A 25,315-nucleotide genomic window follows, 5' to 3' on the forward strand; every position below is an offset into this window, starting at 1 on the left:
TCTCTGTCTGTCTCTCTCCTGCCTCTGTGTGTGTGTGTGTGTGTGTGTGTGTGTGTGTGTGTGTGTGTGTGTGTGTATGTGTGTGTGTTATTGTTATTCTGCTTTACAGACAAAGAAACTGAGTCGGAAAGAGATTTTTTTTTGTTTGTTTGTTTTTATTTTTTGAGACAATTAAAGTTAAGTGACTCGCCTGGGTCACTTAGCAATTATTGAGGATCTGAGATCTAATTTGAATTCAGTTCCTCCTGACTGCAGGACCAGTGCGGTAATTACTGTCACCTAGCTCACTCCAGAAAGAGTTTTTTAAGTTACTTGCTCAGTCACACAGCTAGTAAGGGCTGAATTTTAACTCAGATCTTCCTGATTCCAGGGCCAGAGCTCTATGCCACCTAACTGCTTTTCCATATTTAACCTCCTACTCGTCACTTTCCCCTCTGAGTTTCCCTTTCCTTTAAAAAATAAAATGAAATGAAATGAAAATGTAGGACAACATGATCTCCAAGGTCCCTTTCGATTCCATGTTCTGCTTTGGAGAGGGTGACTTGGATTTGGCATCTCTCTCTCACTTTGAGTTAGAGAAATGGCAACTACTTTCCCACTTAGAAGCTTTTAAGAATCAGGAGAGTTCACAGATATCCCCACACAGGCTCCCAAACCTGGGTGCAATCCCTGTGGAATTGTTTCCTTGTCTACACTGCCACCTGCTGGAAATGATTTGGCAGGACAATTAAAATTTCCTCTGCCCCTGGGGGTGAGGGAGGAGTTTTTTAGTTTTGTGGGGAAGGGGGTTTGAGATTCCCTGGACTGTCCTAGAGGAAAAGAGGAAATGGATCCAAACAACACCAAAGTATAAATCTCTCTGCCTCCCTAAATTGTCCATACCATCTCATTCATGTCCTCTGGCTATCAGGAAAAATAGCACTGGATCCCAGGTTCTGGGTCCAAATCCCCACCTTGCTACTTGCTACCTAAGTGATGGCAGATAGGTAAATTACACATTTACTCTGTGTCTTAATTTCCTCTTTTATGAAATGATGGATGTTAGACTAGATGGTCTTTAAGGTCCCTCCCAGCTCCAAATTTATGATCTTATCATCTTTCTCCATTCAGTTGAATATTAGCAAATATAAGGACATCAAGACAATTGAAAAAGCTACTCTGAGTTTTGTTAAGGAAAACTACTATCCACTTTGCTTGTTTGGGGAACTGAGCCAAGGTAAGAGGAATCAGATAGAGTTAATCAATAAGGAAACACAAAGAATTGTCTAGTTCAGGTGTTCTTTACCATTTTTTTTTGTCATGGACCTCTTAGGAAATCTGGGGATATGGACCTCTACTCAAAATAATGTTTTTGAGTGCGAAACATTTCTTGTTTAGTCATTTCAAACACTTCGTGACCCTATTTGGGGTTTTCTTGACAAAGGTACTGGGATGGTTTACCATTTCCTTCTTTAGCTACAGGTGAAGAAACTGAGGCAAACATAGTTAACTGACTTGGCTAGGGTCACACAGCTACTAAGTGTCTGAGATCAGATTTGAATGTAGAAATAAAAAGCTGGACTAAAATGGGGAATAAATCTGGAAGAATCTAAAAGGTTCATTTCAATAGACATTTGTTAAATACCTATGTCTAAAGAGATGAAAAAAGATATAATTCTTGCTTATTAAAGAGCTTACAATCACCTTTCATCTAGCAACATCTGTACAACCTTCATAAAGAGGAGATATTATGTAGGGGAGAGAATCTGGGTTTGAATCTTGATTATTAATGGTTATTTGGAGGCATTTGGGATTGAATCACACAGCTAGTTAAGTGTCTGAAGTTAGATTTGAACTCCAGGACAGTGCTCTGATTTTTAAAGCTTGGGTGGTTGTGTGACTTGGAACAAGTCAAACTCTTTGAACCTTTTGTTTCTCAATCTGAAAAATATGGATAATCCAGTTTTCACTTCCCAGGTGATTGGGCTGTTGTAACATATAACATTTAAAAAGCATTTGTGAATTGATAACACTATATTAAAGGCAAGGAAGTTGAGGTAACCCAGAGAGAGAAAGAAAGCCTGAAATTCCTTAGCTAATTAGACACAAAAGTAGAACTAGGATCATCACGTTATAGATTTAGATCTGAAAGAATCTTAAAGGTTATCTAGACCAGTTCACAAATTTGAGGAAACTGAGGTCCAGAGAAATTAAGGTCATAAAGGCATAACTATTTTGAACCCAAATCCTGTCAAACTTGCGTCCTATCTCTTAGTTCAGTATCCCTACTCCTAGACTGTTTCATAAAGATGTGCCTTTCAGCTTCCTTCCCTCAACTCATCTCTCTCTATTAACAATCTTTAAACCAGTAAACCTCAGTTTCCCCAGAAGATTCAGTCTGGGACCAAGTCCATACTTGTCACACCCAGTTTTGGGGGCCAGGGACATGTGCACTGACTCATCTCAGATAAGCTCTTAAGTTTTGTTGGACATGCAAATATCATTTAGTTACAGTTGAGAAAGTCTGTTCTGACTAGCAGTGGGAACCAACCTCCCCTTCCCTAAGGTGTCAATAAAATCATCGAGAGTGAGAGTAGAACCAAGTCTTGTTTCTTTTTCACTCTACTATCCCCCCCTCCACCTCTACCCCCTCCCTCCAGCGCCTCCTATGTGTCTCTTCAATCCCAGGAGGAGCAGTCTGAGTGGAGGTTGCCAGTTTCTGTGCCTGGGAGAAAGAGTTAGAGTCTGGGAGGCTGGGGACAGGTTTGGTTTTTTATTTTTTTCTAGAAAGGGTTGGCGGTACTGGGAAGATGCAGGGGAAACCCTGAGCCCAGTAAGGATGGAGAGGTCAGTCATCTATTTATGAGTCAGAATTAACAAGCCATAGACAGATTAGTTTTTAGCTTGGACAGTACCAGTAAACTTGAGAGTTGGTAGATGGGATTTTGGGACGTGGTTAACTTAAACACTGGGTATTTTTTGAAACTGTTACCTGTAGCTCTTATGATGAAGAAATTCCCTAAAATTACTCTCTGAGTTTTCAACAAAAGAAACTCTCCCTATCTCCCCAGCCCGAGATTCAGGGGATTGTTGTCTTTCATTCCCTACTCTTTATTCCCCCAGCTTGCCAAATTATCTGGGTGCCTAATTCTTCACTTTGTTCAAGTGTAATGTATTTATGTTTGAAATTGAAATGTAAAGTAAGATCAAAGATTTATTGATCTAGAGCTTGAAGATACTTCAGAGGCTGTCCTATTTTACAGATGAGAAAACTGAGGTACAGACAAATACTCTCACTGAGTTTATTGCCATTTCATATACATGTCTGGTATTTGTGTATTTTCAAGCCTTTATCCTCTTTCCATGCTCTTTTGCCTTTCTGTTCTTCTTCTCATTGCCCCTATAACTCTTATACTCCCTACTCCTCCTATTCCTTGGAAGATTTTGCATTCCAGAGGTTCTATCTGGCACTAATGATCAGGAGATCTGGAAATCAACCAGCCTTGTAGATAGCTACCAGCTATCTACTTAGGAACAATGGAATGCTCAGACCAGTAGTACTAAAAATGGTTAAAATGATAATAATAACAACAACATCAGTGCCTTAGGCTCAAAGACAAGGGATCCAGTGAGGAAATGTTTTATTGTTCTCTACAGCTGGCCCTTGATTATCCATGAACTTCAGCAGAGGAGTAGCCTGGACAATGAGATTTGTGCCTGAGTTTTCTCCTCTGTAAAAGAAGTTAGAGTAGATGATCTCTAAAGTCCCTTGTAACTCTGGCATCCTGAGATTCTGTCCCTATACCTAAGTCTCATTTTATGTAAATGTTCCCCTAATGGATTATAAAGTCCCTGAGAACAGAGTATCTGGACTTTCTCCCTTTCTATCTCCAATGTGTGCAGAATAATTTTTAAAACAATTGTTTGAACTTTCTCTTTTATCGCATCTGTTACCAACCAGAGTTTTTCATTGAGGGTTAAGCAGGCAGTTTGACTTTCTCTTTTTGGTTGTGGGAAGATAAGAAGTAAATTAGTAAATCTATGTTGGGGGTAGATGGGAAAGAGGAGAACCTTGTAATCTGAACAATCTATAACAAGAATAGCCAAACCTTGGACAATGGAGAAAGGGCCATTATCAGTTAAGCTAATGAGTTCACTGATCTCCCCCCTCACCATAATCATCTTCCCTCCCTCTCCCTTTCCTTTTCTCCCTCCCCCCCCCCTCTCTCTCTCTCTCTCACACACACACACACACACACACACACACACACACACACACACACACACACACACACACACACATCCTGCTTTATGCTCAAAAAATAAATTTGTAGAGCCTGGATTGACACACACTCTTCCTTTCCCTCTCATTCTCTCAACACTTTTGGATTTAGCCTATAATTTCATTGCCATAGGGAACTTCCAGTGAGGAATCTTCCTCCACCAATATTGGTTACTCTCTGCTCTATAATGTATGATTTTCCTGCAGGGGTTCTTAACTTTTTTTTTTTTACGTGATGGACTTCTTTGGCAATCTGGTGAAACTCACAAAACTGTTCTCAAAAAAATTTCTCAAAATGGTTTTAAATGAATAAAATAAAATACACAGGATTATAAAAGAACCTAATTATGTTGAAATGCATTCATCAAAATAGTTAAAGAAAAAAAAAACCGACAACCAAATTTACAGACCCTAGATTAAGGATTTCTGTTGTAAAAAGTTGCCTGAGGCATTGAGTAGTTGAATGGCTCACTCAAAGTCATTCAGCCAGAAGACTTGAACCTGGGTTTTCCCTGATCCTGAGGCTAATTATCTACCCTTTAAACCAGACTACTCAAATTAAAAAAAAAAAAAAAAAAAAAATCACTATAAGTAGTTGGCCCAAGTCAAAGTCAGACTATATGGCCATCTTTCTGACTGATCCTTCCAGGGCATCAAGAGCCTGAAGAGCCCCTACCCTATGTACTTCCTCAGCCCCCTAGCACTCCCATTTCCCTTTGTTTTTGAGAATTCAAACCCTGACATCTTCCTTCTGTTTCTCAAAGCGGCTGAGAACAGTCATTTTCCCTGCTCATTCTAGTACTGAAAAGAGCCAGCACAGCCCCATTCAATTTTCATTTTGTGTAAGAGAAACTAGGCAGTTAGCTTGCCCTGTCTGCCACTCCCTTACCTGCTCCTGCCCAGCACTCCCCAAATGAAATGAGTGAAACCTAACCACCCAATGAGAGCAATGGGCCCTACCAACTGCCACGAGCCCATTCTTAATAATAACAATAATAATAAAACCTCTTGTGGTTTCCCCCTTCTTATCTACCCACCATATCTCTAAACTCCTCTTTCTGTCTTGGTGAGCTGAGCTCCAAGAATTAATCTCCCTCTGTCACTAGCTTCTCTCAGGCCAGCATCCTCCAAAGCAGAGATTGATGGGAGCCTCAGAGCAATCCCAGGTGGGGCTGGCAGTCCTGGAAAGGTTGGAGGCAGAGATGGGAGAGGATTAGGAGCAGGACAGGTGCAAGAACCTCCCGTTGGTGGACTCTTGAGTGATGGAGTTAAGGGCATGAGGGAAGAGGGTTGCAGCTTCAGAAAGGTGAGAGAGAAGATGGTTTGGGGAGAGTGAGCTCTGTGCTGGGATGAGAGAAGCCTCCAGGAGATTTGGAGGAGCCCAACTGGAATATCTTCAGACATAGGACACACTGATTTTTTTCAAAGCTACTTTGCAAAATCTGAGTCCAAGATCCCAGATATGTGTATGGGGCATGGGTGGAGGGGCAGTAAAGGCAGGGATGATAAAGTATGGATTATAGTAGAAAGGCAAAGTAAAGCAAGGCAGAGAGTCCTGAGGCACCTTCACTTTTAAAAGCCAGACCTCTTGTGGCTTTGAGGCTACTGTGGCAGCCAGCTTGCTGGTGTGTGCAAGTGATCTAGGAACTCAGCTCTCCTGGCTGCCTGTTTTGACCCTCATTTTATATTTCTGTGAAATAGATCTGATGGCTTCATAAAAATTCCCCAGAAAATTTTTGATTCTTTGTTCTCTCCCAAAAGGACAGATATATGATTCAGAGAATCAATGGAGGTTAGTTAAAAGGAATGGAAAATGTTGCCATATATTTAAGATCTGACTATATAAGTCTCTGGTCTGGCAGGATTCAGCTGCCTGGGACAAGACTACCTAACTGGAAAGAGGGGCTGGACTCTGGCAACGACAGTTTCCCAAGCATTTTGCTTATTGCAGACAACATTTTAAAAGTAGGATAGTTCTATATATGACTTCACCAATACTGTCAAGCAACTCTACTGTCTTGCATATTTATAGCAGAAGAAATAGAGCTAGGAGAAGTCTGGGAGTAGTTGGCCATCCTTCTTTTCAAATGGTTTAAAATATTTATTTTTCCAAAGATTTAGAAGTACTCTGTGAAAATTCTATTGGAATGGGAATCATTTTCTTGGGGAATCTGGGGTGGAGCATAATGCATCTGGGGTAAATTCAGTTGAGATATGGTTTTGGGGGGCAATGGCCTGGAGAACAGTAGTTTGACCATCGCATGAGGGTTAGAAAGATGGTAACTTAGGAGAATAGTGCCATGGTAATGGGATTTTGGTAGGGAGTTATCCAGGGGCAGTTGACAGAAAAGTAAGAGATGATAGATAGGTTGGTGGTCTTCATGGGTAGGAAAGCATGCTCACTCTAATTCCTTCCTTACCATGTTGGTACTCTGGGACAAAGTCCCATTTACCCTAAGATAGTTGCAACTCTGATTTGGAGAGATCCTTATTTTCACACTCAGTGGTTGAGACTTTTACCTATGACCTGCTTTCAGAGGATAAACTGCCTCTCATTACTCTGCTCTCCCCATCTTGAACTAATCTAACTCTCTTTCTGGGGTTCTTCCTATCTCAGGTGGAAAAGGATGGGCTCAGCTCTCAAGCATTTAATTGCTTTGCTTCTCTCTTCATATAAATGGGTGAGAAAAGGATATGAGAGGCAGTTTTTGTTGAGAGAAGTGAATTCCCAACTAAGTAGATATTGTCTAGTTTGACCTTGAGTGTCATGCCTGATCAGAAGTCCTTATCACAGCTGATATCAGAAATTGGATTTTGAGAGTAACTCAATCTTATGTATTCCTAAGTGGATTCTGACCAGTATTCCCAATGGGGATAAAAACCTTTCTCTTCTCTATACCCCACAAGGTATTACAAAGGCTCTTGGCGTCCCTAAAAATATTATTTTCTTCTGTCCTCCTTTTTTCTATCTCTTTGCTAATTGGCTGAATCTAAGAATTATCATCTCCTCAAGGGTCCTCTGTACTCCCCTTCCTGTGACTATCAGCAAGAAAAGTCCCCCTTCCCTCTAATCTCACTTACCTAGATCCATGATGCTTGTTCTGCCGAGGCTGTAATCACAAGAAGACAGTGCCTACCTCCACACCCTTTAGTTCTGAAGCTGTGGAGGAAGCGGTATGTAGGTTCTTTTTATTGAGTGAGTAAAGATGCACGTGATGCCAGTGGCTCAGCCTGCTGAATGTTTCCTTTTCTTCTCCTCCCCTGCATGGGTCACACAACGGTCCATCTTCTCAAAGAGCCCCTGAGTCACTATTGAAAGTTCTGCATCGAGAAAGTCCCTTCTCTAACTTTTGTGAATCCTGTTGCTAGTAGGGGAAATCGGGAGGCGTGGTGATGTAATTCTGGTTGACCGCTTCATTGATTCTTCCAGTTAAGTCTGTGATTACCTATGGGTCTTGGGAAGAAAAGTAGTTTGTAAAATGGATTTCCATAGTGGTTTTCTCCTCTGAGACACAAGGGAGTTGGGTCGGGTGGTCTCTAGTCCCTCCCAACTCTGACATTCTATGTTTTATGTTTTTTCTTTTAAGATAGGGGTTCAATATTATTATTATTATTATTATTATTATTTTGAGTCATGGATCTCTTTGCCAGTTTGGTAAAGTCTATGGATCTCTTCTCAGAATTATAATTTTAAATAATTGAAAGAAATGATGAGTTTCAGTTAGATATATTTTTCCCCTCATCTAAGTTCATGGACCCACTGAAATTCATTTTAGGAATCTGTGGACCCCAGGTTAAGAATCCCCATACTAAAGTTTCTTCTTGTCCTAATAATCTGTATTCTCTGTTTTAAGGTTTCTTCCAATTCAGATACTCTATGTTTTTTTCCTACTATATATTTTAAGACTTTATCACCTCCTTTTAATAAATTTAGACTTTCTCTTCTATCACACCTGTTACCAGAACCAAAGGCTGGTTTGACTTCCTCTCTCTGGCAGAGGAGACAAACAATGAATCAGTGAGCAGATGGTTTAAAAAAAAAGAGGTGTATGATTTGAGATCACATGAATAGGAAAACCAGATCCTGAATCACTGAAAGCTGGCCTTATCTGATGGATTCCCTAGCAGGAGCACAGATGTATGTGTATATGTGTGTGTTAGAACATGGGTGGGCATGCACTCGCCCCCGCAACTGCTTATATGCATGTGCTTTTCTGTTTAAGTGCAAAAGTAATTAATTACTTTCAAGGTTACTAATTATATCTTTATCTCTATCAATGATCACCCTTTTCTGGGCAATTGGACCAATCATCTTTTATTTTTTTCCCCCCAAAGCTTTGAAAATAGATTTTTATCAGCTTTAAGAAGTACTCTGTCCTACCAGATTTATAGTCTGGGATGGATTAAGAGGCTTTTGCCCCCAGTGTTCTAAAATCTAAATAGATCCTAGTAACATTCGCAACCCTAGTTTAGTATCTAGTTAGTAAGAATAGTTAGTTATTTTAAATAGGATAGTGATGGATGCTGCTTGCCTAGGAAGTACAGTAGATAGAGTGTTAGTGTCAGATCAGTGTCTTAAACTCTCCTAGCAGGCAGCTCAATGTTCAGCCCTCAGTATATGCTTATTGAATGGATGAATGTACTACTGAAGGAACCTTATTCCTAATTTCCTCCAAATGAGCCACCGACAACCTAATAGAACTGACTCCTGTAGTCTTTCAGTTTATGTGGTTTTAGATAGAATAGTATCTTGGGTCATAAAGTAGCAGCATCTGTATATATGTGCCAGTTGGTGGTGGTGTTCTAATAAGCCATACTTGGGCAGATTTGTTGGTAATAAAAAGAAGGACTCTGGGTGGCTGTCAGTGGGGGCAAGGGTATGACATAGACCCTGAGACATAGGACTCCATGAACTCAATTTAGGAGCTTCCTCTTGGTATCTCCCTCTAGGAACCAGATACTCTCCTGAGGTGGCAAAAAGTTAATTTTTTTTTTTTTTTTTTGCAACTGCTTGATATTTGTTCTGGGCACTTTGGGCAATGCTGAGTAGGGGACTCTTATTCTGTTGATTGAGGGCACCCAAAGAAAGTTCCTTACACAATTAGATTCATTAGATAGTGGATCTGTAGTAGAAATACTCTTCCTTTGAGGCCACAGTCAGAATTCAGTGACTCTACAGCTTCTCCATCCCCAAGCTTCCAAGAGCCTTAGAAACCCCCAGTCACTAAGCTACCTTCCATTGTCCCTTCTTTATCTGCAGGAGGAGAGTGTTGACTAGCTAAAGAACTTTCAGTTTCATTCTTAGTTTCTGGTGTTGATCTGTGGATAGGAAAACGGGAATTCCCTTACTATCTTTCCAAATCTGGCCACGGGCTTTCCCTTATACATTTACAAATTGGTCAATAAACATTTAACTGACTATCCATTGGGTGCAGAAGAGTATTTTGGAGAAAAGAGCCATAAGGAGGGTGGAGTGAATGGATGTTAAGATTTAATAGGTTTTAGCAACATTCATGGGCCTTTAGAAATAATTTAGCTTAGTATATAGTTAGCAAGAATGACTATTTTTAAATAAGAAACTAATGGATGGTAGGATAGGATAGGTTGTGTAGAGTGGTAGGTCTGAAATTAGGAAGACCTCATATTCTAGCTGTGTGACCCCAGGAAATCATTTGTTTGCCTCAGTTTTCTCAACTATAAATGGAATAATAATAGCAATTATGGGGATCAAATGAGAAAATATTTGTAAAGCACTTAACACAGGCACTATGTGACTGGTATATAGTAGATGCTCAATGTTTAATTCCTTACTTCTTTTCCTCCCATCCTCTATCATAGCCATCAGATGAGTGTCTGGGCTTAACCACTGCTTCCTTTTCTCCATTAGTAGCCATATGGCTTCACAGGGTATTTCTATCCAAGGAGCTTTGTCCCCAAATGATTTGAAAGTGCTTTACACAATTTGGGCAGCAAATGTAAAAATGGGCCAAGTTTTTGGCCCAAGCTGCAGAACAAGCTTAGAATCTTTTGCTGATTGCCTGGAGTATTTCTTAATTAGCTGTTGTTTTTTGTTCTAAGTGCTAACTATTAATGGAAACAAAGACAAAAGCAAACAGTAAGAGGATCATATGTAAGTCTCATATTCTAATTAATTTAAATTATTTTAAAAAACTAAACAATGACAAAATAATCTTACTTCCCTCCACGTCCTCTGATCTTTCTCTTTGTTATATTTTCTTCAGATTTTGCTACTACTACTGTCATTTTTGACATGATATATTTTTCTATATTTTAATATTATTTTTATCATATAATTTTTCATATAATTGTCCTCAGTGTACATCTTGATGCATTCTTTGTTTTCTCTACTTGCATCCCTCCATTTTCCCCTTTTGGTCCCTCTGTTTTCAGTTTCCTTTTACTGATGTCTATCTTTCCATGTATCTCTCAATTCATTGTAACTGTTATTTCTTTATGACTCAATAATAAATATCCTATGAAATGTGGTTCTGTTATTTTTTCCCAATTCAGTGCATGGCTGGTCTGAGTTTTGTTTTTGTTTTTGCTATTATAAGCAAAGTTGCTGGGAATCTTTTTGCACAGAAAGGTCTCATTTATCTTTTAATTACATCCTGAAGTGTCATTTCAATGAAAAGAGGCTAGGTGATTGATGGAGTGTTGGCCTTGAAGGCAGAAGGACCTGAGTTCAAATCTGATTGTGACATTTATTTATTGACTGTGTGATCCAGGAAACATCATTTAACCTCTGTCTTCATCAGCTTCCTCTATGGTAAAGATGAGGATAATAATAACCCTTACTTTCCAGGTTTAATGATGAGGTAATGTTCTTAGCACATTGCCTGGCACATAATAGGCAAATGATAAATGCTTGTTTCCTTCCTTAAGGTATAATTCTAGTAACTTTATCCCTGCATCCAAAGCCATGAACAGTTTACTAACTCTTACTTTATACTGTATTTCTTTATGCAATCTGTTGAGGAGTGAGAAAGAAAGAAAAATCATATCCTTCTTCCTTTGAGGACTTCTTATTCTCAGTCCTACCTGGACTTTAAGCCCTACCTCTTCTAGGAAGACACTTGTGACTATTTTACTTCTTGCTGATCTCTTGAACATTGATGACAGATCACAGACAATTGAATATTAGATCTTGGGAATTGTCTTCCCAAGCTCCTTCCTTAAACACATAAGAAAATGAAGCACATAGAAGGGAGGTGCTTTATTTCATGGTCTTGCTATCCCTTGCACATCCTTTGCAGTCCCACTGGGGATAAGAATGAAAGAGTCAAGGCTAACATTCATTGTGAGCCTGGAAGGATGGACGTTGCCATATTTCTCCTATATATTCTCTTCTCTAGCACAAATACCTACAATTCCTTCCTTCCACTTATATGTAGCATGATCTTATATCCTCTATCCCTCTAAAATAGCCAATTTGTCACCAAGTCAATTTAACAAACATTTTTTGAGCACTCCCGAGTATGAGATGATGAAGGTGGGGTGGAGAATAAAGATAGAGCAAAGAGATGACAATCTGATGAAAGGTTGTTTCTACTATTTCATGTGTGCTAGATTGTCAATTTTTTCTTTGTAATAAATATCTCTTAGATTTGTCCTTTTCTTCCCAGTCTCTTTATTCAGATCCAGAGAGTCTCTGGAATTATCATTAGACCCAGAGAAAGAGGAAATTCTGGATCCAGAAGCCCAAGAGAGTTACCACCACACCCAGAGAGATTTCATGGAGGAAACTCCAGACCCAGAGATATCTTCTAGTGAGAACCCCAGACTTGAGACACACCCCAAGGAGAAGGCTCTGGATTCAGACATAGTAAAGATGAAGCTCTAGACCTAGAGAAACTCCATGAAGTGGTTGATCTCAGGTAGTGAGAAAGACTGTCTTGGAGATGTGGGAAGGAGGAATCCTGTACAACAGAAGGATTTTGACATGGAAAGCTGTTCTAATAAGGTATCAGATCCAGAGAGCTCTTTCAGAGCCGGAGAGACCCAGTTGAGAGGTCCCTAGATTCAAAGAGAGACATAGTAGCAGGATCCTCAGATATGGTAATACCCCCTCCCACATCACTCCTTTCCTTACCTCAGCATACACATAGAGAGACTCAGACCTGGAGAGACCCAAGGAAGGAAGCCCCAGGCTACAAAGGCCAGTATAGGATTCTCTATAGACCAGTCCCTGATGGAGGTTTTGACTTGTCTTATCTTGACTCATCCCAGAGAGCTCAGTGAGGGGTTTGGTCTATGGTCCAAGATTTCCCACTTGTTTTTGTCCTTTTTTGGCTCTCACTTCCAAATTTATCTCAGCTTGGAAAGATCTGTCTCTGGATGTGGCAAAGAGGAAGGGGAATACTCTGAATTCAGGTGTTGGGAAAGTGTGCTTGGAACTTTGGGCTAGGGAGAGACACAGATGAATTGTCTTAGAGAAGGAAAGAAAGGGATGTGTGTGTGTGTGTGTGTGTGTGTGTGTGTGTGTGTGTGTGGTGCGGTGGTGGAGACAGTAGATGAAGCTGGCTGGACAGAGGCCAGAGGGATGCAGCTGGAGACCAGAAATCTGTCTGTGGTGGTGGCACTTCTGTCACTGCCGCCACCACACACACACACACACACACACACACACACACACACACACGACAGATAGAGAGAGAACAATGGGCTTGCCTCCCTAGGAACAAGCTTCCTGTTTTTGATGTGTGAGCTCAATTGTTGGGCATTGGGAGGGGTCTTTGAAGGTCTATTTGTTTGACATTATTGTGTTCTTCAGGGACCTAGGAGAGAAGGTGAAAAGGGAAAGGAAATGTGTGTGCGTGTGTGTGTGTGTTGGGGGAGGTTAGTTAGTTTTTTCTTTCAGTATTTCTCGGTGAAACCTCTGGCCAATGTGGTTTTAGCCAACACAAGGTGTTTTGAGTGTGAGAGCAATAGAAGGGCACAGAAGTGGGGAAGGATTGCCAGTCAGCTTTCACTGGACTCGACTGCCCTTTCCTCCTATCTAGGTCCTCTTCCCTTTTGACTAATGTTTGCATTATATTTTCTGCATTATATTTCTAGTTCTAGCCTCCCCCCTCCCCCCCATTGGTTCCCAAGACTATGGTTCACAGTGAAAATAGAACTTTGTTTCAATGACCTTTATTTCAGTGGAAAGGCAGAAGGGAACAAGAGAGGCAAGCATCAAAATAAGTTACCAATTGGTTTGCATATGTCTCTTTGTGTGCGTACATGCATGTTTCAGCCTGCTGAGATAAGAAGATTTAAAGGAGGAGGAAGAGGGAGTGATGGTAATGCGTTTCAAAAGCAGAACTCCCTAAATTGAGGACCCATTCTATAGCCAGTGCATGTGCCCTTTGCAACTGGAAACTTTTTTTTCCTTTTTCTCTTTTTAAAAGAGTTACGAGAAAGGACCCATCTTTACTCTTATTTAACTTGGGTCAGGATGATGTAATGGAAAGGGCATTAAATCAGGGAATCTTGAGACTCAGATTTGATTCATCACTATTCCATTTAATAATCTGGTAACTTTGGAAGTTACACTATTTCTCTGGGTTGGTTCACTCCTTTGTAAAATGAGAGGAGTGGGCTAGAAGATCTCTTAAGTTCTTTCTAGCCCCGAGAAGCTGAGTTTTCATTGATCACTTTGATCACTCTTAGCTAGCCTTGATCATTCTTTACCTAGACTCAAGAGACCCCAGCCATCAATGCTTGAAATACTAGATGTCTTTGAAACATAGATCTTTGCTCCAAATACTAGCAGGATAGCTAGAGGAAATGAGGCAGGAGAACATGAAACTATCTACCTACTTGTTTCTAAACTCTACTGGGTCTGGGGACTATTTGTTTCTCTCTGTTTCTCTCCCTTCCTTCCTGCCTCCCTCAGTTCTTTTCCTTCTTTCCCTCTTTCCTTTTCCTTTTCTCTCTTCTCTTCCCTCCTCTTTTCCCTTCATGCCTTCCTCTCTCTGTCTCTGTCTCTTTCTTCTTTTCTAACTTCAAGTACCACCCAGATGTTAGCTGATGCTGCTTTAGGTCAATCTATTCAATAACCTCAACATTATTTTTCATCAATATACCTGCTCATTGTCAGAGAAATTATAACATGTCAATATGATAGGATCCTGGGATCAAAGCTTTTCAGTTGGAGGATATTTTAAAAGCCATTGAGACTAACTTGTCCTCCTCCTCCTACTCAAGTGCTTATCAAGCTTATCAAGGTGCTGATATTACAAAGGACAAAAACATGGTTTCTGCTCTCAAGGAGCTCTCATTTCAGTGGAAGGGGGGGAGACAATATGCAAATAACTATGCACACAAGACATATATAATATATCATTTTACAGATGAAGAAATTGAGTTTGAAAGATATTAAGTGACTTGTCCAGGACCACGGTTATTAATGTCAGAAGCAAGATTTGAACCCACATCTTCCTGCCTCCAACATTAACACCCTATTTATTGTGTCCTCCTAGCAACCTCTAGATCCTGAATTCCTGGAATATTTTTTCTGTTCCTATTGTCAACTTCTCATCTTTGTCACTTAATTCAGATCACTTGATGAACACATTTTACTGAGTGGCTCTGGCATATTGATTGGCATATATCTATGTTTTTGGTAGAGAGACACCGAGGAAGGACACTGCCACCAGTCTCTCACTAGCCAGTGTGATGAAGAGGCTGTAGAACTAACACTCAAGGAGCTCCCAGTGTGATGTGGTAGAGAGTTCTTGTATTTGAGATCACAGCGGGATGATGGGGAGAAATGTGGCCTCCACTCTCAAGCCTTGAATGTCTGAGGTCAGAAAAACCTGGCAGTCATAAGTCTTTCGACCCTGAAAAAATTTCCCCAACTGAACTAGAGAATCAGCTCCTTTTCTTTACTTCCCTATTTCTAAAGGGAGTTTATGATGATGGAAAGAGTGCTGGGTTTGAAGTTCAACCTTGCCTTTGCAACTTGCCATTTGTGTGGTTATGGGTAGGTCACAGCCTCTCTCAGTCTCAGTTTCTTCACTTGTAAAATGAAGGGATAAGAGTTGACCATCCCCCAGTTTCCTTCTATTTCCTTCACAGTCTAGTTGGAGATTAAAAAAAGATAAGAGGGAAGAGAAGAGAGGAGAAGGAAAAATAGAAAAAATGAGAAAAGAAGGGAGAAGAGGAGAAAAGTAAAAAAGAGGAAAATGGAAGAAAAGAATGAAGAGGAGAGGAGAGAGGAAAAAAGAAGAAAAGAAGAGAGAAGAAAAGAAAGAAGGGGAAAAGGAGAAGAGGATGAGAATAAAAAAGAGAACGAAAGAGAAAAGAGAAGAGAGATAAGAGGAAAAAAGTAGAAGAGAGGAAAAGAAAAGAGGAGAAGAGAGGAAAAGAGAAAGGAAAGAAGGGAAGATAAGAGTAAAAGAAAGAGACAGAAAGAAAAGAGAGACAGAGGTGTATTTTTTTAAGTTTCAAATTTGAGTTTTGTAAAAAGCTGCTGCACCCTCTATATGTCTATTCCCTCAGAATTATGTGCATGTGTGTGTATGATGTCCAACAGTGTCAACAGCCTTTGTCCCCTGGATAGATATCAATGGGGGGTACTTAGTTACCACTGTTGGCCAAGTTCCATGTTAAAGGCCTTTTAGCCCAAATCTGAGGATGAGAGGAAAATAGAAATAAGGGAAAAGGAGAAAAAAAGATAGTTGGATGGAGGTAGAAAGGAGAATCTTTTCTTTCTAGTGTCAAGCAATTTAATTAAATTCAACTCCACAAACATTTATAAAGCACCTATTATTGCCCAATCCTCTGACACATACTCCTGACACCAAAATACAAAAACAGCAAGGTGTTTACTTACATTCTATTGGGGGAAACAGTAGAGATACAGATAAAAATATTTTATTTTTTATTATTTAAAATATTTTCAATGTAAATCCATTGTAATTGGAGATATTGGGTGGGAAACACTAAAGGCTAGGGAGAAGAATGAAGAAAGGTTTCATGCAGCAGGTAGCATTTGTGCTGGGAATGCTGGGATTTGAATGGGAGGTAAGTATTCTAAGGGGGAGAAGAGGAAGTAGAGAACATTGAAACACTGGAGAGAAACATTGCAAAGGCAGGGAGGTTGTTGATGGAATGGGCTTTAAAGAGAACATGGAGTGGATGAAGGGGAGCAATGTGAAATTAGTCTGGGAAGAGAAGTAGGCTTACACCAAAATGGAACCACAGAAGAACCACAGAGGAATCCACGGAACATGGTCAACCATGGCTACTATTGGAAGAGCACAGAACTGCCATTTGTTAGCCGTGTAACATTCACTAAGTCACTTCTCTTTTCTGTACTCCAGTCCCCCACATTACACAATAGCTACAAGGCAAGGAGTCTGTTAAGGCTTATGAATGTGAACTTTTTCTTAATCAACCAATTAATAAGCATTTCCTTAACTCTTAAATATATCATGTATAAGATATAATATACTATATGATACACATGACACATAATATATGATATGATATGATATGTCACATATAATAAATGACATAATATGACAATAATATAATGTGACATAATGAATTATTTATTATATATTTACCATAAATATATCATAAATAATTTATATAATATATATAAATAATACATAATAATTAGTGAGGAATTGTGCTGTTTGTTTTTGTTTTATTTTTCGGAGAAAAAAAGAAAAGGGAAAGGAGAAGATTTCAGAGGAATGCTGGGAAAAAATTTCTCTGGATTCCCCCCACCCCCTTAAATTTGGAGGGCAATGACCCAGAGATAGGAGGATGTGGGGACATTATGCTAGCAACTTCGTTAATTATTGAGCAGTTGTCCTTTTTAACCTCTCTCCATATCAACAAAAGGGGACTGATTTAGAAAGCTAGACGCCCAACTAGAGAAGTCTTGGCCCACGTGTTTGGGGATTTGGCTGTTGATGGGCCGACTGGCTTCCCAGAGGCGCTGCATTTAAATAGCAGAAGTGAAAAGAGGACCGTTCATTCCTAGCCCTTGAGAGAACCCCCAGCTGTGGTTGGAGTACGTAACCGAGGGGGTGGGGGTGTAGCAGGGGGAAGGTTTGGTATTTTCTTGGTTGTTGTTGTTTTTGTTCTAAGACATCTCTCTAGGGACTCTCCGGTCACCGTCAGTCCCCGTCAGTCCTCTAGGGAGGAAAGGGGGTGTGTGTATGTGCCTGAGACTGTTCAAACTGGTGAGGGGCGTTGCTTGGAAGGGGAGGCCAAATAAAAAGGTCAGAACGTTGCGTCCGATATTTGTGATCATGCTCTCCTTATCCCCCCGGTTCGTGATGTGATGGTCAGTTTCCTTCATTCATTTTTGGATGGGAAACAGGTTTTTGATGGAGGGCCATACACTCTGTTTCATCCCTTCCTTTCTCCCTACCGTAGCCTTTCCCTTAAACAAACACATGATGGGGGAATTTTATGAAGTCTTGGGACTTGCCTAAAATGTCAGCCCAACCTGACCTAGGAGAGATCCTGACTAAAGGCGTGAGTGAGCATGAACTTTGTCCAGAGCACTGATGTGGTGGGGTTTCCTCCAGTGGTGAGTGGCAGGTGGTGGTGGTTGTTCCGGTCTTTCTCCTAGATAGGAAGGGGAACATTTCTCCAGGTCTTGCTTCATGTTCCTCCACCGGTCATCCTGTGACAAGACCCAGATTTCCACCCTAAGAGCCATTCACTGAAATACCCTTTCCCACTTCTAATGCTTCTAATTCCTACTGAGACGTATTAGGATCCTCCTGAGGATAGACTAGCCCAGAACAGAGGTGGCTCGCTGGTACAGTGGATAGAGCACTGGGTCTGGAGGTCAAATTTGCTTAACTAGCTTTGTGATCTCTGTGGACTGATCATCTCACTAAACCAGTTTTCCTCAGTTTCCTGGACAGTCAAATGGGGATAACAATAGTACTCACCAGCAAGGTTCTTGTGATGGTCAAATGCTGTAACTGGTGCTTAATACTTATTTCTTTTCCAGGTCCTGCTGTAATTGGTCCCATGAGCAGACCCACTACCACCCCTCTTCCCATTGACTTTGCCCCGGGCACGATTTTTCCTAAGTACCATTATTTGTTTGATGAGGGTGGATATTCACTAATCTCAGAAAGACAGATCTAGAGGCTGGCAGTTAAGCTTCTCTCCCTCTTTTGCTGGAGAGATAGGGAGTTGGGGAATCTAATCTTCCTGAGTTCAAATCTGACCTCAGATATTCCCTAGTTGTGTGACCCTGGACAGGTCACCTAATGGTGTTTGCCTCAGTTCGTGAAATGAGCTGAAGAAGGAAATGGCAAACCACTCCAGTATCTCTGCCAGGAAAACCTCAAATAGGGTCACAGATAATAAGACAGGATTGAAACAAGTTGAACAAAGAACTGAGATATGTCCCTATGACACAAAGACAAAGGCAAAAACAAGCAAACAAATAAATCAAAAAATTTTAGTGCCTCCCCTCAAAGAAATGACATTCTATCTGGGGAGATAAACTATGTGAAGAAATAAGGATATAATTAATATTTTGGAGAGGCAGGAAGGGCTAACTTGGAAGATCAGAAAAAGTTTCTATAAAGAATATAGACTCCTTGAGGGCAGACATTACATTTTTTTCCCCTTTTGTTTTCCCCTAGCCCAACACAGTGGCTGGCACATAATGAATGTTTAGAAATGTTTAATTGAACTGAGTTGATTTTGCACAGAATTCTCAAACAGAATCAAAATACAAATATGAGAGCATGACAAGAGAAGCCTTATCTGTCATGACCCTCCACGATTCTACATGACCTAAAAGAAGAGCATGAATGACTCAGTTCTGTAGCTACTAAACCCAAATGAATTTATAATTCAATCCCTAGTCATTCAAGTAATGTAAAATACTATATATTGATCTTATGGCACAAATTAACTATAATAAACTTATATAGGTCTAATAATTTTATCAGTCAAATTTCATAGCAAATAGGGAAAAGAATTATATATCATTTAGCTTAGGGAACAGATAGAGTGAACAAACTGGCTAAAAAGGCTTCTGACATTTATAGGTTAAGAAGATCCAGATCTTCTGACTCCCAGTCTGGTGCTCTTTCTAAAATATTTGTAGCTTGGCAGCATGTCTTCCAGTACATTTTAAAATCTGTGTCAAGGCAAGGTTTGAGCATACACTGTGTGTTCTTGATAAGGTCACTTATTCTCTTTGGCCCTCAATTTTCTCATCTGTGAAATGGAGAGGAAGGGATTCAGCTTAGTAGCTTTAAGGCCTGAAAATGGGCACCTCTATAGCCCAATGCATAGAGCACAGGACCTGGAGTCAGGAAGACTCATTTTCTAAAGGTCAAATATGGCCTCGGCTAGCTGTGTGATCCTGGGTAAGTTACTTAACTCTCCCTCAGTTTTATCATCTGTAAAATGGGTTGGAAAAGGAAATAGCAAACCACTCTAATATCTTTTCTTTTTTTTTAATTTTTAAATGAATTTTATAATTATAACATTTTTTTCTGACAGTACATATGCATGGGTAATTTTTTACAACATTATCCCTTGCACTCCCTTCTGTTCTGAATTTTCCCTTCTTCCCTCCACCCCCGCCCCTAGATGGCAGGCATTCCCATACATATTAGATATGTTATAATATATCCTATATACAATATATGTGTGCAGACCCGAATTTTTTTGTTGTTGTTGCAAAGGAAGAATTGGATTCAGAAGGTAAAAATAACCTGGGAAGAAAAACAAAAATGCAAACAGGTTACACTCATTTCCTAGTGTTCCTTCTCTGGGTGTAGCTGATTCTGTCCATCATTGATCAATTGGAACTGAATTAGCTCTTCTCTTTGTTGAAGAAATCCATTTCCATCAGAATACATCCTCATACAGTATTGTTGTTGAAGTATATAATGATCCCCTAGTTCTGCTCATTTCACTCAGCATCAGTTGATGTAAGTCTCTCCAAGCCTCTCTGTATTCCTCCTGTTGGTCATTTCTTACAGAACAATAATATTCCATAACATTCATATACCATAATTTACCCAACCATTCTCCAATTGATGGACATCCATTCAACTTCCAGTTTCTAGCCACTACGAAAAGAGCTGCCACAAACATTTTGGCACATACAGGTTCCTTTCCCCTCCTCAGTATTTCTTTGGGATATAAGCCCAATAGCAGCAATGCTGGATCAAAGGGTATGCACAGTTTGATAACTTTTTGGGCATAATTCCAGATTGCTCTCCAGAATGGCTGGATTCTTTCACAACTCCACCAACAATGTATCAGTGTCCCAGTTTTCCCACATCCCCTCCAACATTCATCATTATTTGTTCCTGTCATCTTAGCCAATCTGACAGGTGTGTAGTGGTATCTCAGAGTTGTCTTAATTTGCATTTCTCTGATCAATAGTGATTTGGAACACTCTTTCTTATGAGTGGAAATAATTTCAATTTCATCATCTGAAAATTGTCTAGTATCTTTTCTAAGAAAATCTCACATAACTAAAATTGAAATGACTAAACATAATGAAAACAATAGTATCTTATAATACTTGTCTTACAGGCTTGCCATGAGGCCCAAATGTATGAACAGCACTGTTAAAAATTGTCTGAATAAAAAGGTCTGAAAAGATATTACATGTTTGAGAGTAATAAAATCATACTCAATAGATAGGGTTAGGCTATACAATGGAGGGCCTTGGATATCAGTTTGAAGATGTGAAATTTCATCTGATAGGCAATGGGGAGTCATTAGAAATTCTTGAGCCAATAAAAACATTCGAAGGAAGAGTAATGAGGTGGATTGGAGAAGCAACAGACCGGGGAAAGAAAAACAATTAAGGGCTATTATAGGCCATTATAGTAATCCAGGCAATAAGTAGAGAAGCTTTGGGGGGAGGGGAGAATCTTAAGATCTGCTGTTTTTAAGTATTTGAATGGCTGTCATGTGGAAGAAGAGGTCAGATTTGATCTGCTCCTTCCCTGGGGTAAAACTAGAAAAAATGAAGTTTAAAAAAAAAAGATAAAAGCAGATTTTGGCTATTCACAACAATTAGAGCTGTCCCAAAATGGAATAAATTGTCTTGGTTGGTACTGAGTTCCTCCTCACTGGGATCTTGGGTGGGTGGGTGGAGATGCTGAATGAGCTCTTTTATAAGGCTCTTTTATAGAGGGAATTCCTGGTCAGTATAAGTTGGATAAAATTACTTTCAGGGTTCCTTCCAACACTGAAGTGAAATTCTATGATTTCATTAGTCTGAGGAGGTAATGAATTTGATGGTTAGACCAGGAGTGGAAGAAACTTTGCCAGTATGAACTGGATTTCTCTAGCTTTCTCAGCTCAGTACTGATGGGACACTAAGTTCAACATCTGAAATACAAATCTCACTGTCATGCAAAAAGGTAAGTTCAGATCCAAAGAAAAGGGAAGAAACAAGGAAATTAAATCTGGTCCATAATTTCTCAGGTAAGTTATTTAACTAGGTATTAGAATTTGTTGAGGGCTATTCTTTGAGCATCTTCATCTTCACTCAGGACTGAATTAGAATAGATGTAAGCTTCAAGTGGAAGGGTTAGGGATAGACTTAAAAATACTTCCCTATCTAAAAAATAAAATTAAGGAGTGAGAGAATAAAGTACTGATAGAAAGGAAAAAGAAGAGGGAGAATGAGGCAATTAACTTCATATAAAAGAGGCAAGATAAAAAGCTTTTACAGTGGAGGGGTAGGGGAAGAGATAAGGGGGAGTTAGTGAACCTTACTCTGGTCAGAATTGGCTCAAAGAGAGAATAACAGACACACTCAATTGAATATAGAAGTCTATCTTACCCCATAGGAAAACACAAGGGGAAGGGGAAAAGAAAAGGGAAGGGTAATAGAAGGGAGGGCAGTTTGGGGTGTGAATAATCAGAAGCAAAAGGCTTTTGAGTCAGGATAGGATGAAAGAACAGAATAAATGGATGGTGGGAGAGAGGTAGGAAGGAGGTAAATATAATTAGCAAAAACTATGAAAAAAATTTGAAAAAAATTTCTTTGATAAAGGCCTCATTTTTCAAATATATTGAGAATTGAGTCAAATTTACAAAAATAGGAGTCATTCTCCACTTGATAAATGATAAAAAAGTATGAACAGTTTTCAGATGAAGTAATCAAAAGCTATCTATAGCCATATGAGAAAAATGCTCTAAGTCCTATTGATTGGAGAAATGCAAATTAAAACAGTTCTGAGGTACTACCTCACACATATTAAATTGGCTAATTAACGGTGCACAGAAAGAAAATGACAAATAGTGGAGGGGATGTGGGGAAAATGAGACATTAATGCATTGTTGGTAGAGTTGTGAATTGGTTCAACCATTGTGGAGAACAATTTGGAACTATGCCCAAAGGGCTATAAAGCCTAAGTCAGTATTGCAAAAAGAGATAAAAACAAAAAGGAAAAGGACCTATGTACAAAAATATTTATAGCAGCTCTTTTCTGATGGCAAAAGAATTGGAAAGTGAGGGGCTGCCCATCAACGGGGGAATGGCTGAACAAGTTGTAATATGTGATTATGAAGGAATACTATTGTAGTATAAGAAATGATGAGCAGGATGCTCTCAGGAAAAACTGGAAAGATGTACATGAGCTAATGCAAATGAAATATACTGTGTACAAAGTAATAACAATATTATATGATGATCAACTGTAAACAACTTACTTATTTTCAGCAAAACAATGATCCAAGACAACTCTGAAGGACTTATGATGAAAAATACTATCCATCTTCAGAGAAAGAACTGATGGTGTCTGAATATGGGTGGAGCACACTTTTAAAGATTTCTTTATTACTTCTTGAGGTCTCTATTTTTGGGGGATCTTTTTTTGAAACATGACTGTTATGGAAATATTTTGCATGACTACACAATCTATATCTAATTGTTTCCTTTCTCAGTAAGGTAGAAATGAAGGAAGGGAATTTGGAACTCAAAGTTCTGAAAATGATTGTTAAAATTGTTTTTTTTAATGTAATTGAGGAAAAATGAAATACTAAATAAAATGTAAAAAATAAGAAATATTTTTTGATTATAAGGGATTCTTAATCAATCAACCAAGCTATATTTATTACAAGTTTATATGTATTTACTATGTACTGGGAACTGTGCTAAGTGCTGGGATTCAAAGGTAAATCCACAGTCCTGATCTTAAGGACCTTATGATCCCCAAAATAGAGGGGACCACATCCATGTACAAAATAAAAACAGGATCAATTGGAGCTAACCAATACAAAGAAAGCATATTAAGGGGAAAAGCCTTCTTATAGATGATGGCATTTTTACCTGAAACTTGAAGGAAGCCATGGAAGCCAGGAAGGAGATCTGAGGAAGAGAGATATTCCATGAATGGGTGACAACCATTGCAAATTCACAGGACTGGGAGATAGCATGTCTTGTGGGAGGAATAGCAAGGAGGCAGTAATAAGGGAGGAGAAAATAGACACGGAACCAGGTATTAAACTCATTGAGAATTCATTGAGAATTGAAGAAGAATGTCCCAGTTGGAGAGGGGACACTAGATATTAGTCATCAGAATCTTGATTGGGTGATGAATGTGGATTGAATGAATCCATAAAGAGAAGTTGCTGAGTAAAGTAGATCAAGGAGAGACTGGAAGCAGCATTGGGAGAGCAGAGAATTCCAGCATCCCCACAACAACCCCTGGGTTGAACACTGGGCTGAGAGTCAGGAAGTCCCATACAGATCCAACCTCAGATCTTATTAGTTAGATGACACTAGGCACGTTACTTAACCTCTATTTAGCTCATTTTCCTCAAATGTAAAATGGAGATAATAAATGCTTACTTGTAAGGCTCAAATTAAGTAACATTTGTATAAAGTGCTTGCAAAGAGCTTGGCAAATAGCTTATTCCTTTCCTTTCTTCACCCCCTCCTCATTTGTAAAGTGAGAGTACTGGTCTTGTTGGCTTCAGAGATCTCTTCTAACTCTATTACACGAGCAGAACCACAACAAGGAATTCTTATGTCCTGGGTAAGTTCAATGGTGTGTGTATTGGTGGGTGGGGGTTTTGAGAAGAGGGCAAGGATGTAGCAGCACAGGGAAAGTGTGGGTGGATAGGTTGGGAAGAGAACACAGTCTGCCCCAGTGAAATATGGTGATAATAGAAAATGGTGCCCTATTTTCCAGAGAGTCTGATCTATGCTCTTCTATGTGATCACCAACCACCCAACACCTGGGAAGAGATGTGGGGAAGAGTACACTGAGAATAAAAAGGAGGTATGGCAATGGTGGGGAAAGGCAAGCATGAGGAATGGGGAGTCATGGTGCCAGGATGCTGGGATAGAGCAAAAGATTGAGAGTTCTCAATAGGATGCAAATAATTTTTGCTCTGTTGTTATCATCATCATCGCAACAGACAATATCAAACATTTATAAAGTACCTACTATGTGCCAAGCATTTTTGTTAACCTCTGAGGATACCAAGAAAAGCAAAAGCACATTCCCTATCCTCAAGGAGCTCACATTCTAATGCAAACAACTATGTATAAACATGATCTATTCAGGGTAACTTGGAGATAATTTCACAAGGTGAGAGTGGAGGAGAATGATCAGGATAAAGGATAAAGAGTGCAATGTGATTTGGTAAGACTTGTATATAGGCTATTGTTCAAATGTAATTCCAAAGAGGACTAAAGACATGGGATGCTTCTTGACTTGTGTATGGATTGAAGGGTGGCAGAGTTGCACAAACTTACCAGCTTCACTCTCTATTCCAGAGTCATGTTAGCAAGATCACCTTGGCACCTGAGAGGATTTATTATGGGGGGCCATGAACTGAGGGGAGGGGGGTTGCTCTATTGGGGCTGCTCAGCTGGTCTGCCTGCACCAAATAGACTATTGTATGTCTAGAAAGTTTCTTCTGCTTTCTCAGTTCCCCTGGACTTCTTGATCACAGTGAGTGAGGCTGTCTGCAGAACACATCTTTTTTGTTTTTCTTTGAGTACCAGAGAGTATTTACCCCATTGTCAGCATGTCAGCAGGGTCTTCCTGCTCAACCTCTTCCCCA

At 39.7% G+C, this 25,315-nt stretch overlaps 1 protein-coding gene across 1 annotated transcript in view; it reads right to left on the reverse strand.

Annotated features, from left to right (window-relative positions):
• Positions 1–7,533, reverse strand: part of CCR7 (C-C motif chemokine receptor 7) — a 17,187-nt gene extending 9,654 nt beyond the window's left edge. Inside the window, exon 1 of the mRNA XM_074261454.1 lies at positions 7,343–7,533. Coding sequence (XP_074117555.1) covers positions 7,343–7,352 — 10 coding nt within the window. The 5' untranslated portion in view covers positions 7,353–7,533. The remainder of the gene's footprint in view (positions 1–7,342) is intronic.
• Positions 7,534–25,315: the final 17,782 nt, after the last annotated feature.

Source organism: Sminthopsis crassicaudata, chromosome 4 (assembly GCF_048593235.1).
Source record: "Sminthopsis crassicaudata isolate SCR6 chromosome 4, ASM4859323v1, whole genome shotgun sequence".
NCBI lineage: Eukaryota > Metazoa > Chordata > Mammalia > Dasyuromorphia > Dasyuridae > Sminthopsis > Sminthopsis crassicaudata.